This window comes from Taudactylus pleione, unplaced genomic scaffold (genome assembly GCF_031769625.1).
Source record: "Taudactylus pleione unplaced genomic scaffold, aTauple2 ptg000086l, whole genome shotgun sequence".
In the NCBI taxonomy this organism is placed as follows: Eukaryota; Metazoa; Chordata; class Amphibia; order Anura; family Myobatrachidae; genus Taudactylus; species Taudactylus pleione.
In genome coordinates this window covers 9,923,266-9,938,011 of record NW_028284488.1, presented here as the reverse complement: position 1 = coordinate 9,938,011, position 14,746 = coordinate 9,923,266, and the positions used below count along the sequence as shown (strand labels likewise).

The 14,746-nt window shown below is 38.9% G+C and overlaps 1 protein-coding gene across 1 annotated transcript in view; it reads right to left on the bottom strand.

Annotated features, from left to right (window-relative positions):
• Positions 1-537: 537 nt before the first annotated feature.
• Positions 538-14,746, bottom strand: part of PLXNA4 (plexin A4) — a 774,189-nt gene continuing 759,980 nt past the window's right edge. The window contains exon 32 of the mRNA XM_088468696.1: positions 538-6,789. Coding sequence (XP_088324822.1) covers positions 6,694-6,789 — 96 coding nt within the window. The 3' untranslated portion in view covers positions 538-6,693. The remainder of the gene's footprint in view (positions 6,790-14,746) is intronic.

Below are 14,746 nucleotides of genomic sequence, written 5' to 3'. Positions count from 1 at the left end.
GGAAGACAACAGACCATTGATAGACACATTGTTAAATATATCTATTTACTCTATGAATACTTTCAAATTCTGGGCACTGAATTTTGAATGAGACACCTCTCAAGCTGGAAGATGCTTAGAAGATCATTCTCAAAATTTGCCAAAAAAGGAAATTTTCACTAAGCCAATGAGTAAGTGTTTTGATGAATACAGTCCTTCTTAGAGCTTCTATCATTCTAGAGTAGATATCATTATACACATGAAAAGGTTGATTGGTTTTTCTCCCTAAAAGCTCTAGCTTATGTCTATATTTATACTACGGTAACGGGTCGTTACAACTTAACAGACACCATGTACAACAGTAAATATGAGCACTACCCATCTCACATATGACGTTAATATCACATTTTATATTAAGCACAGCAGTATAGGGAAGTTGGCCACGTATAAAGTTACATGGGGGCATCCTACAGTAGTTTCTTCATTATGTCTAGCCATAGGCATGCCAAACTTGCACTGTTGACATGTAATTTGTGAACAAGAAAAGGTTGTAGCATGATCTGCTAATCTCTAGGACAATTTCCATGGAGAGAGAGAGAGAGAGAGAGAGTGAGAGAGAGAGAGAGAGAGAGAGAGAGAGTAATGCCAAATAGACTCAAAATCACTTGACCACATAGTACAATGTGTAGTTATGTGAAATGTCATTTTCATTTCAAACCCTCATGACAGTACTTTTGGATACAAGTTTGGGGTTTGATTTGACGTGTTTTGCTTTTTCTGTAATTTGTATAATTTAATTTATACAAAATATAGATTTAGTTGAATGTTATCCCATTTCCCAGACTTATCTGTTCCTACAACATTATGTCAATGGCTAACCAATGTAGACATGCATGATACAAGCTTACAACAAGTAAGGATAACAAATTGATTGTTAGGATCAAAATTGTAATTATTATCTTTTCATTTGGCCAAATCTAAAAGCTTTGATTATTTTTCTGCCCGTTTTTTAGGGCTTAATTAGGAGAGAATACAGTTCATTCATGTAGCTCAAATGTAACTGACCAGCCAACCACTTACCAAGGGTCATACAATGATTCTGTTGCCACACTGAACGGAGAAGTGCTATGAAGCACAGTTACAATGTGCATTGAGGAACTTTCACATTATTTAGCAATTATGAACAAGGACTAGATTATAGAGCTAATTCTAAGCAAAATAATTTTTTTATGGATTCATGTAGTTTGGCTGTTAACTTCATGAATCAATATAAAACATGATATGAAATGATATCAGGGTAACATAATTCAACACTGTTATTTAATTCATATAAAATAACATGACACAATATTGCACATTTGTTTCCAACAATTATTTGATCAAACAAATGGCAAATATCTCTATTCTCTGTAGTGTAAGATTTAACGCACTGCATCAAACATTTGGGAAATAGCTTAATATTGTACATGTTAATTATAGTATTTCTTATATTCTCGTATGAATATATATATTTATATGTATACTATTAATTATATACATTATACTTTAAAAGTTGAAAATTCATTCCATAAGTGTTTACTTGCTAATATTATTAACAGAATTTGTGGCAGTGGTTAAATAAATTAAATACCCAAAAAACAATGTGCATATCAATGTAAGTATTAGGGAGGAGATGAAGTTACGGTGAGCTGATATTACTGTTAGGGCCTAAAGGGGGCATTCAGAAAACATAATAAAAGGACAGAAAAGGTAATTTATTACCATGCAAAAGTGCAGTGCCAATACGGTTCTGTGATGTCACAGGGAAAAGCCCATAGCTTATGTGTTTCCAGATACAATCCTAGTGGACACTGCGAATGCAAATTTTCCTTCTTGTGAAGGGAGAAACCAATGGATCAGGGTAGTTCCTTATTGGGCATAGGGTAGGTATAAGGATGCACTTACATGCAAAACAATGATTATTTAATAGATGCAAACCTTATACACCTTTCAGGTGCACTTTAGCGAAATTCTATCAAGGTAATCAAACATGGTCACATAGTCACTTGATAAGAATAAAGCTAATCTGAGCAGTATCTTAGGCAAAAAGTGGAAAACTTGAAATAAATTAAATGTGTGGGTTTATACAGTATTTCAGTTTAGCAAAATTAGGAAACTGAAATACATGGTGTATATTTCAAATACCGGGATGCAGGGCTGTAGTGAGGGGTGTGTAAGTGGTGCTGTCAGCCAGGGTGCAGGGCCCTGAGGGCGACACCATCGCTGCCCCACGGCCTCTGCATCTGGCTAGCAGGGTGCCTGGAAAGGTACCCTGTGGCCAGTAATGCTGCTTTACTGCAGCCCGGAGCGTCCTTTGAACCCTGCAGTGTGTACAGCCGCCGGTGCGTCTGCACAGCTCTACAATTTCTTCTGCCAATGGCCCTGCACCCTTGTTTGACATTACGTGGTCAGGGGTGGGGGTGGTGCAGGGCATGAGGTGCTTTGCTTGGGCGCTGCTGGGATGTAAGTTTGCACATACACATTTGCTACATGTGTAATTAGGCACTTTCACACTCTGCTTTGAATGTTAATACATTACCCTTAGTAAATGTCTTAAAAACAATACAGCAAAAACATTTTGTTTAAGTTACAGATGACATATTATAGTTTTTATGTTTTTTTTTTTTTACTCAACTGGGATTACACGCTAAACAGTAGTGTATTAAAATGTTATGCTATGTGATTTTTGTAAATGGTTGCTTGTGTGTAACACCTGTCCTAAGCCCTGTAAGTGTTTAATCACTAGGACAAATTCATCAGAACAATAAAATTGATTCTGCATGCTGTACAATTGCTTATCACATTTTTCTGTGAAATTATCCAGCTTAATATTAAGGTAGCGGCTTTACATAGCTAAAGACATGCTGCAGCCGTTCCTGTGAAAGACGGAGATCTGATGATATCTGGTCAGAAGGTCATCAGTAACCATGTTGATTTGTATCATGTTGATACTACAATGTTGACGTCGGATTGTCGACATGGTTCAAACTGCCTACAGGCACCATGCCAACATCCTCAGAATGTCGATATGTTCACAATGATGACATCTAAAATGTCGTATTGTGAAATGTCGATATCCTGAGGATGCCGATGGCTAGTATTAGGCTGTAGGGGGATGTTAGAGTTAGGCTGTCAGGGGGGTAGTAGAGTTAGTAACTAGGGGTAGGGCTAGGGTTACCCTAATACCTAACTGCTCCTCAGATACCTGCACCAAAACTCCCTGCTAATGACTACAAGAACCCAGAAGATGCTGCTGGAGCTGCCACTTGGAGAAGGTAAGACACCAGACACCACTAGGCCACCAGTGACGGTTGGTCAACATATAATCCATGTAGACATCATGAATGTCAACATGGATACTATCAGCATGCTAAGCATGTCCACATGCTTCATGTAGACAGTTTGACCATGTCGGCATTTTCATGGCGACCTGATGACTGTCTAATTGCTAACTGTCATCAAATCAAACCTGCTCAGACAAATACTGTGTTCTTCCTTATACAGCATTATTAGTATTTTAAAGGGCACAATATTCTAATTGCTGCAATAGATTGTGCCTTCAAATCCTAAGTTAGCCCAGTCATTAGCTCACTAGTCTATCATACTCACTCATACACAGATGAATATATACCAGGAAACACATTTTTATGTCATATTTTGAAAATTACTACATAAAGTTTTTCCTAAACTTTCAGCAAATAGCCTAGTATATAAGTCCTTTAAGTCAACTTTTCTTTTGAATAATAATGATTTTGGTGAACAAAAAAATCAAGATACATTTTGAGACCAGGATACATAATACAAATATTATTCTATTTTTATTACCCCTGCTAGTTACTATTAGTTTTGTGATGCCCATGCATTCTCTTTTTTGTACAATAGGCTTCAATGGTCCCATCCCCAGTTTAGGAAAACAATTGAACACCAGCTTTCAAAGAGTAGCAGCTTAACCAATATGTTATTTATGTAGCCTAGATTAGGACCTCAACCATTGTATATATTTATGGGCCATACAATTCTTCTTGATAAGGTTAATATCCAGCAATGGGTTTAGGGAATAAAGTGCAGCAGTGAAACTGCACTATAGATTCATTTCTTAAACCCCTTTTATTCTACAGTCTTTGATAAAGTTTCCACCTTAACACAGAATATAGTCACATGACAAACCACTCAGATCAATGCTTTCAGGCAGACAAAATAAAAAAAAAAAAAGCAAAGAACTTAAAAAGGGAAGAATAAGGAATAAAATGGGAACCACAGCCACATCATCAGCAAGGCTTTAGTTGTCTCTCAGATTTAACTGTATTAACATGCGCAATTTTCAATAAAAAATAAACTGAAAGCTAAGATATGTACCTCTGGAATTCCAGGGCAAATACCCTACACATTCACAGCACAAGCCTGGCACATCCCAAGGCAGGAAAGAAGAGTTCAGAAAAAAAGTAAAGAGAATAAGATGGGCAGCTTTGAAGCTCACGATGGTCAACACGAAAAATTACATTTTTCTATATGTACTTATTTTGTTTTTTATAGTTTTATTTGTCTGAGGTTGCCATTTTAAAAAAAAAATGAAAAAATATGTACCATACAAACAAATATAAGGTAAAATTGATTGAATTAGATAGCATAGTGGTCTACTTGTATTCTCTCTGTACAGCTGTGCAAATTCCATTATTGACTCATCTTCCAAAAGTTCATGTGAAACATCTGGACTGGATCAGACACAAATGCATACACGTTTGTCCTTGCCATTATTATCCTCGGGAGGGTGAGAAGAAAGCCTTTGAGTTGTGACAGTGTCATGCCACCATAACCTTTGGTTTTGTCTACAATTCTTTGAGTATGTTGCTTCTTCTTCCCCTTGCTAATTGTAGTAGCCAACCAATGTTTCCGGTTCCAGTTAATGGCATTTATAGTTCTAAGCCACCAGCCAATTCCAAGCAAATGCTATAAAATGTTCAAATAAGGTGCATAAGGGATTAAGTGCTCTCAACAAAAATAAACATGAACCAATGGTTGTTTTCTATCGGCTTTCAGCTTGTGCCAAATTAAATCCATTCTAGCGTATTCCATTATTTGAGCTATATGTACTTTATTTTACTTAAAATAAACGGCTTTATTAATGCTTACATAATAGGAAGATTTGTAACGCTTTGTAATCATCTCACATTGAAAGTTGAATTTTACCATCTAAAATACTGAACTGTCAATTCCATAAGATTACAAAAGAAGTCAGAATTACATTGGTAAGAAGTTGGAATAACTTGGAATTACAGTGCAGTAGCCTTAAAATGAGTAACTTGTTGTCACTCATGTTGAATGCATTTACAAGCAATTCTAACATTTTCAACAGGTGACATTTTCTTCTGTCATTCCGAATAAAAATTGTGCTGATAATTCTGTTTTTATTTATTATTATTTTTTGCATGATTTTTGTAATTTTGTGCTCCTTATTCCAAATGGCAGTTTCAAAACTTTTGATGATCATTTATAATCCACAGCTTCAGAACATGTGTTATCCTTCCTAGGCGGAATGATTAAAAATTAATGGTAACCTTTTGTCACCAAAATCTATAATAGTTTATTTTTTTACTATCTTATATTATTTTTCAGAGTTACAGTGAATTGTGCTAACAAATATTAAACTGTTTTTGATTAATATATTCTGGAAACAAGAGTCACAGATTTCTGCTTTTTGTATAACTTGGAAATAAGACTTAATTATTACCTACTGCTAAGATCGTGAACTGCAGGCAAAGTACATTTACATTGAAGCTTTATGTACTTGTTTAGAATGCTGGCATTTAAGGGACACCAATTAAAAACCCAATGAAACGTGCTGCACATTTAACAATAGGAGACCTATTGGGGTTTGCGATGGACATGTCAAACAAAAGTTGTTAGTGCATAAAATCAATGTTCTGTATATGGTACCATGAACACTGCGGTCTAGAATGTAGTATTTCTTTATAACTAGCTTATAAATCCATCAATATGCATATAGAAAGAAATCTACATGGTGACTTTTGCTAGTACATTTGAACTTAGATCGTATCCAATACTTTTAACTACATGTACGATAACTTACAGAGCAGTAGCAGCTTAGTCTTGTTTTATCTAAGGAAGAAAAAGGCGAAAATTAAAAGACCTTAAAATAATAACTTATTTCTTCTAATGCCCTCTAAGATATTAAAGAAGGATTTTCACATGTTCTTTTCATGCTCCATGTTTGAAGGTTTGTATGGAGTCATAATTCAAGTTATTTTGTTGGGATATCAATATTGCCTTGTTTTGCCAAAGAAGGACTCCGTTGTGTGTGTTATTTGTTAAAATGCATTAATACTAGGTAAATGTTCCATCCATACCAGGTCATGGCAAGGAAAGAAGCTACAAGCAGCACAGCAGGTAGGACCTTCTAGTTTCCCATACTGATACGGATGAGTGTGAAAGTTTATCTGTAAATAACAAGAATGTTTTGCATTCCAATGTTATCCACACTTTATTCTCCCTTAATCCACTGGACATCTTGATGTATCCATGAGGTTCATAGATGGAAGAAGAGGAAGCAGAAGACCCTGCATCCAGACAACCAGAACTTGCACTTGGTAAAGATGACAATCTTGACTGAGGCACGGCTTGGTTTATCCCTTCCAGGGTGACCTGGAAGAACAGTTTTCAGCTGTCTATACTCATCAGGGCAATGACTTGTTCTAATTTGTAGGCAATTTTTTGTTTTCCAGCTTGGTCATCTTGATCTAAAGCTGTTAAAATCTGTAAAATAAAAAATAAAAGTTATTTAGGATACACAATTTTATATAGCATTTATTAGACAAAGAGACATAATGACAAGATACTTATAATACAGTATATATGGTTCAGATATTCTTATTAAGATAACATGGTTATCTATAAAACATATTTATTAACTAATGTTTTAGGTTGAATTAAAAAGTTTGATCTACAGATATTCTGGTTTAATGATTACGGCTATAATTAACATCAACATCATTATCATCACATTTTAGTTAACATATTCTAGTGGCTGTTTTTGTCCAGTGGTCCAGGTGGCTGCTTTATGGAGTATGGGGGTATAGGAGCAAACAAAAGAATAACTTTGCACCTTGCAAAACCATGTTGCACTGCAGGGGGGGGCAAATTTAAAATGTGCAGAGAGATTTGGATATGGGGGGGCACATGTTCTAAATTGCATTGTAAAAATAAAGTTTTTCAGCATTTCTGCACTACATGCAAAAGCATGTATTTATTATTCATGTATGTAGTTATTTGCCCTGCAAAGAACTTAAAAAGTGAAGAATAAGGAATAAAATGAGAACCACATCCACATCAAAAGCAAGGCTTTAGTGGTCTCTCAGATTTGCACACATAAATATGTTTAAAATATTTATTAAATAGATATTATGGATATAACTTAATTAAAATACAGCAGTTGAAAATGGACATTTTTAGAAAACTATATGTAATGCACTAAAACATTATAAACAAAAGTGCTGTATTGTAGTATCACTAACTAAAGTTAACATGCTTTTTTCTCCAAAAAATTAGAACTGTGGAAGATATCAGCTAATGAAAAGCACAGTTTGTAATGACTAATTATTTTGTGGCAAATGTCTAGCAAGACTAGACAGTAATGTTTTCAAAGGGAGTACAAGTGGCTCACAAAGATAGAGAAGCAACGCTGTGACCTGGTAGTAATGAGATTAATTCATCAACACCCAGATAGAAGCTTCAGAACAAGATGTCCTGCAATCCGACTTGCAGTGGGGAAGTAAAACAATGAAGAATCTTTGTCAGTGTCTATGAATGCTATTGTATAAAACACTAAACACATAACAGAATTATAAAAACAACTTTCTAGCAGTCTTATGTGCATGTTTATAGGATGCTAAAATATGCAACTAGTAAAAAGAAATAATTATGTTTTTAGAGGTTTGCAATGTTTTTTTTAATTACAGTATTTAAGATTCACAAAATATTCATTATAACAATGTTTCTATATTCCTATGTGCAGCTTTCATTGCTGTATTTTGAACATATTTTTTTTTATTTACAAGTCTGTTCAAATTACACAGCCTCTGTTATTAAGATTGTCACTCCGATTATGTGGTCATGATAATAGTTACAGTTTATGAATTGTAAAAAATAAAATGGCATGCTATTTACAGTGTAAGTTTCAATTGGATTTCTTACAAGATATGTTAGCATAATGTTTATTGCTAGTATAATTAGAATGTGAAAACTCAAACGTACAATCTTTTAGAAATCATTCTACAGTTCTACAAAATAATAAATACAATAAAAAGACTAACTACTGTACACATTGGAGGTCATTTGCAAAGGGCTAAATGGCTGCTCATAACAAATACAGTTTTTGACCTGCCTTGATAGTGCATTGGGATTTCTGCATGGCACACATTGCTTTGTAAAGCACAGACAGTTGCTACATGTAGGGGGGGAGCAAAAGTGTTCCCACTAAAGTATGAAAGGGCCACACTGGCACAGTCATAACGTCGGCATTCACCATGTAGACAGTGATGAAATGTTAGAATGTCAACATATCATCCCTGATGGCCCAGCAGTGATCTACCTTGCTCCCAATAACTACAGAGAGTCCAGCCCGGCTTCCGGGTCCCAGTTGTCATGTAACCGTCACATTTCCGGGTCAGATTTCCAATGCTGCAGCATTCTGGTGAGTATTTATCCTCTATCCCTAACTCATACCTCTAACCCTAACCCTCCCGATAGTGCAGGTCTGGCCAACCTGTGGCTCTCAAGTCCCATGCTTTACCAGTTGATTGATGGGAGGGTATGCTGGGACAGCTGGAGAGTTACAGGTTGGCAGACCTAATCCTAACCTCCCCCTTCCCTCACCGCCTATCCCTAACCCTCCCACCTGCAGCCTAACCATAATATCAACATTCTGGCAATGTTGACTTATCACCTGTCAACATTCTGAGAATGTCGATATGTCTGTCGACATCATACCTTGTTGACATTGTGGTGTCAACACTATTAATGTCGACATTGTGATTGTCATCCTTTTGACTAGATCCCCACTGGCACACGTCATTAAGTGAATCAGTGAAGAAATTAGATATAATTTAGCAATGTAAGATTACTTTAGTGAAATAAGCTAGTTGATGATTTGGGTTGGGAGCATTCTGCCATTTTTTTCCTTTTGTACATGGTGATTATCTTAATAGAGATGGTAAGCTCACTTACAAATATTCTTCTCTGCTGAATGGGACCCTGTAAAGCACAGACCTTCTGTGGAGAGATGTTATTCTAGGTGTATACTGAGCAAAGTGATTAAAAAAGCTTCACACACTAAAGTGATGCATCAAATAAAAACAGTCCCGATTGTCAAATCACTCCCATGGATTAAGCCATACTTAGGCTGAACCAAGCAGTATTTTAGAACAAAATGGAAACGGTTATTTAATTGAAAGCAATTGTACTAAAGTTGGGTATTGATGTGATGATTATAGAGCACCTCCTGAAGATTGTCCTCCCTCCCTGCACAATGAAGCACACTTTCAGCTAGTGGAGGCTGCTCCTGAGTGTGGAGAGGGAGCAAGAACCTTGATATATACTGGGCGGACTACCAAGACACACACTGGTGCAAATGTCCCAGTGTGTGTTGTCATGCACTTTGGGGCTTCTGAAATGAACTCCACCAAATATGAGCAGTCAATACATGATAGCAGAAATACTTTACCTTCTTGTATGATATGAAATATTATATCTACACTCAAATAATCTATCTGAACTTGGATCTCTAGTCGTGTTTAACTTGCAATTCAACCAGTAGTGATGGTAGAAGGCACAGAGTCTATCCCTGCAACCTGAGAATAAGCAGTAGGTATGGGCATAGCCATAGTGAGTGCAGGGGGTGCCATTGGTATGGGGCTCAGAGCCTTAGGGGGACCTGGACCCAGGTTATATACTGTATATATACACTGCATACCAATTTGCCAGATTTGCCTGCTAAGTATTTGGGTCTGACCCATTGCCCGGCCTGAATGGGGTGACATTCCATTTTCAGTGACAGGAAGGCAGAACTATGGGAGACAATGGAGGTGCCTGCCACCAGGCGCCAGCACTGAAGGGGCACCTTCTCCATTGCCCCCACTTAGGGCTGTAAATATATTCTTGGAGTGCACCTGAGAAGCTACCATAATCATATACTAGTGGAGGGCTCTGTGTCAGATCATCAGCTGCCGCTTCCGTATATCTATAGCCTGTCTCCGTTTATTGGTGTCACTGCCCCTCAGCAGCTTCTTAAGCCAGTGTGACACATACGATGCTCCCCCCTTCACCCACAACTCCCCGAAAAAGGGTGTTTTGGGGGGATATCCTGCAATTTTACTTTAATAGAAACAAATTCTATTTTAGTGTTTTTTCTGCGTGTGGACAGATAAATAGAGATGCACCATATTTATTCTCCCTTTTTTAGGGGGGGGGGTCACCAAATTATAACTTGCCTCCGGGCGTCTCAGATGAACGTACGCCACTGGTGAGAGATGTGTGTAGTGGATCTTATAATGGTAAGGGGGCACTGTAAAGTGGTATCACCTGAACTGGATGACACTGTAATGAGGCATAATCTGACCTGCTCATTGTAATGTGGTATAATATAAACTGGAGTGTACTATGATGTAATATGAACTGGGGCACTAATGTGGAACAATATGAAGTGGAGGCACTATAGTGTGATATAAAATTAATTGGGGGCACTGTGATGTGGCAGAATTTATAATGGAGGGCACTTAAATATGGCACAATATAACCTGGAGCACTATAGTGTGGCATAATATGAACAGAGGGCACTAAAATATGGCATACTATGAACTGGGGACACTGTATCTCATAATGTGAATTTGTGGAATTGTTTGGCATAACATGTACATACAAGCAGCCCTACAATATGACTTAATGTGAACTAGGGCACTAATACTGTATGTTTCATAAAATAAACAAGGGCACTACTATGGGATTGTTAGGATCCGCAGATAGTGGATCATCTTGGTGGCAGATCCCAGTCTTGGTTACTACTGGAGACTGCATCTAATCCTGTTTTGTCTGTGTTCAGTTCATAGCCTGTCATTCCTGTCTGTCTGTCTGTCTGTTTTTCTCAGGTGCTACTAATCATCTGCCTCTCTGCAGATCTCAGGTGCACACCAGCCTGTGATCAAGAATTATTCTCTGCTGGAGACGGCTCTGATTGGGTCCTGCTTCTCTTAAATTACAGCAGCCCTGCACTCTGTGCCAGTTATACTGTCTAACATCAGTACACAGTCTGCACAGCTTCCAAGCTGCACCAGTGCACAGACTGTCTCCTGGCTTCCAAGCTGCACCAGTGCACAGACTGTTTCCTGGCCTCCAAGCCAGACCAGCGCACAGACTATCTCCTGGCTTCCAAGCTGCACCAATGCACAGACTATCTTCTGGCTTCCAAGCTGCAACATCGGCCTCCGTCCACTCTACTGGCTCACCAGCCACACCATGGGCACCTTGCCGCACCAACAGCTCTTAAGCCGCATCATTGGCTCCCAAGCTGCAACATCGGCCTCCGGCTACTCTACTGGCTCACCAGCCACACCATCGGCACCTTAGCCGCACCATCAGCTCCCTAGCCGCACCATCGCCGTTCAGCCGCACCATCGCCGTTCAGCCACACCGTTTGTACTTTGAACTATTCTTTTATACGTTCTTGCCTGTTTTTTGTGACAATAAAGTCACGTACTTTGATTTCACCCTATGTCTCCTGGTGTCTCTCTCCTTAAGGTACTCTGGTCGTCTGGACCCCCAGACAACCGTAACAGGGATATAACATTAATTAGGGCACTACTATGGTTCAGAAAGGAACTAGGGCATTATTATGGGGCATAAACTTAGCTACTGCGAAGAGTTGTGACTCTAAAAGCATTGGGACAGTGCTATGGGGCCCACAAAGTTCTGGCTACACCCATGGCAGTAGGAAAAAAATAGTTTCTACCAGCTGGATATCTTTGCATTATGAGACATTTCAAATAACCGCTATGTGGACTCTCACTGAATTTCATTTTCTATTATAATGATTTCCCTTAGCTGACTCCGCTTTGATACTGCACTCTAAATGTCATTTATAATATATGTTTATATTCAAATCCATTATTCTCCAGGCCAATTATTTTATTATCTTTTCTACACAGTTTTGGTGCCACACTAATCTGTGATATATTGTAGGCTCTACATTTTATATACTCTGGCACCATTAAGATTTGTTTATCTTTTTATATATTTTAACGCCTAATAAACTGTTATATTTTTTATTATACATAAGGTCTACTATATATAATAATCAACTATACATAATACCTAAAGTAAGTTCCATTCATTTTTTTGTCTAGTTTTTAGTTGATGGTATGAATTTTATTCCAGCTCCATTTGTGTACAAACTCCAGGTCTGGCCTTAGCCATATTCTACAATGATTGGAGCTCAGACAGAATGATGATCACGCAGATGAGAGTTCTCTTCTGCACTTTCGCATTAGCTCATTCTGTCTACAAGTAAAATGGCCATAGAAGGGCTGCTGCGCATGCCCAGCCGCTGCAGATCCTCCTATGGATCTTTGCGGAGCTCGTGAGTCACACCTCGCGGCTCCGAATCCAGCAGCCAATATCCACTAAGTCCAAGGATTTGGAAAAAAACAAGCAGGGGCAACCACAGCTGCCTGGCTCTGATGAGAGCCTTTCGTGAAGAGAGGGGTGCTGGATGAGTGAGGGGTGCTGGCTGGTAAAGGGGAAGATAATGGGGTCAGAGATGGTGTGCTGGATGAGGGGTGATAATGAGGCATGGGGTTCTGTGCTGGATAAGGGGTGCTGTACTGGGACAGGGGTGTATGATGAAACCAGGGGTGCTGTGCTGTGCTGGATGAGAAGTGCTGTGCTGGCAAAGAGGTGCTGGATGAGGCCAGGGGTGCTAGGGGGCACCAGCCACAGTCTTGCCTAGGGCATTAAATTGGTTAGGTCAGGCTCTGAGAAACTCATATTATATTGCTTTATGTAAATATAATATGAATTTATCATCACATATGCACTATGAAGGATGGTCCTCATCTGTTTACAATATTTAAATTAAATATGAGCTTAAATTAAGTATTCACATTAAATTTTTGGGTAGGTTATGTCACCAAACAATGCAAATGGACATGATAGGTTTGTATGAACAGTACAACTGAGAACCTCAGAGCTGCACGTGGCACAGCTTACTGTGCTCTACTAACAGTGTTGGACTGGGGAATGAAAGGCACACCGGGGGATGTAATGGTAGGGGTCCATGCTTAAGGGGTGTGGCCAGCCACCAGTCCATGGTCTGGTTCTACCAAGTAACTGACCCTCTAATAAAGCAACAATGTATTTATAGAGTGCATGGTCTGGAACCTTTGTTAGGGGATAGGGCAACTCAGGCAGTGGGGCCCACCGGGGATTTCCACTATCACCCAGTGGGCCAGGTGGACGCTATCTATTAACCATGCTCACTGAAAAGTATTATTTTGAATTGTGGCAGTTCGGGCTTGATGGTAATACGACATCTGGTAGACTGGATTTTACTGTTTAAACAAAACTATGTGTGCTCTATACAATAGGGATACCTTCCACTAAAGCCGTATTTGCCAAATGGGTGCTGGGTATATTGAGCCTGATTCAGCACAGGACGGAATTTCAAAACTGCACACAAGCAGCAGGACGCATCATGCAGCAGAAGGCGTCATGCTTCCTGCATGCATTAATGATCCGAGCTGCATCCTTGGAAGCAGCATTGGATGATCTGTGTGATCCTCGGCCAGTTGAGTGACCATGGGGGCATGCAGGCCGGCCATCACAGTTCAAGAAAAGAGGCCAAGAAACCTCTGTCAGCCGATAGAGATCCCAGCCTCTTTCCTCCCTGCCAATGGCGGCGACATGCCTTCTTTTTGGGAAACGGAGGTCATCGCCACCCACAAATGGCAGCAAACTGTCAATCACTGACAGTTTGCTGCCGAACTGCGTGAGGTCACGCATACCCGTACTGCACATGTGCAGTATGGATCTGGCGCATGCGCTGATTCCCGACCATCAAGAATCTGTGATCAGCAGCACACGGCTGAATCAGCCCCATTATGCTACACATTCTACATTATCACTGAGCTATCTCTATCATGTAAAATCACAATGGAACACTATGAAAATGTTACACAACCAGACTATGGAGCTACAGTTGTGCATGAAAGGTCATCAAAATACCAGCTATTACTTAATGATAGTTACATTAATTTCAACTAGCTGGATTTACTGTGCTGCAGTGTTAATGTACCTACAGTAACCCAATATCAGGCAGTATCTTGGATGCACAGAGGGTGCACATGTACAAAGAAATGCTATGCAGTTTGCTCTGCTATTGTCAGCTGTTGAGTTGGCAAACGCATATCAGCAGCCAATTACTTTCCCTCAACCAATAATTAAGTAAGTTTTTAATTAGAATGAAGAATTTCCTGCTAGATTTGAGATGGGCTGAGCAATGAGATGTGTTGTGCAATGAGATGTATCCTGCCATAAGCAGGGAAAGCCATTAACGCTCAGGGATTAAAACTCTCAAGTTAGATTTGACTTTGCAAGCTGCATAAGAAATGATCCCACCATATGAATTACTTAGTATCCAGAGAATCATTATCATAAAGGATACAAT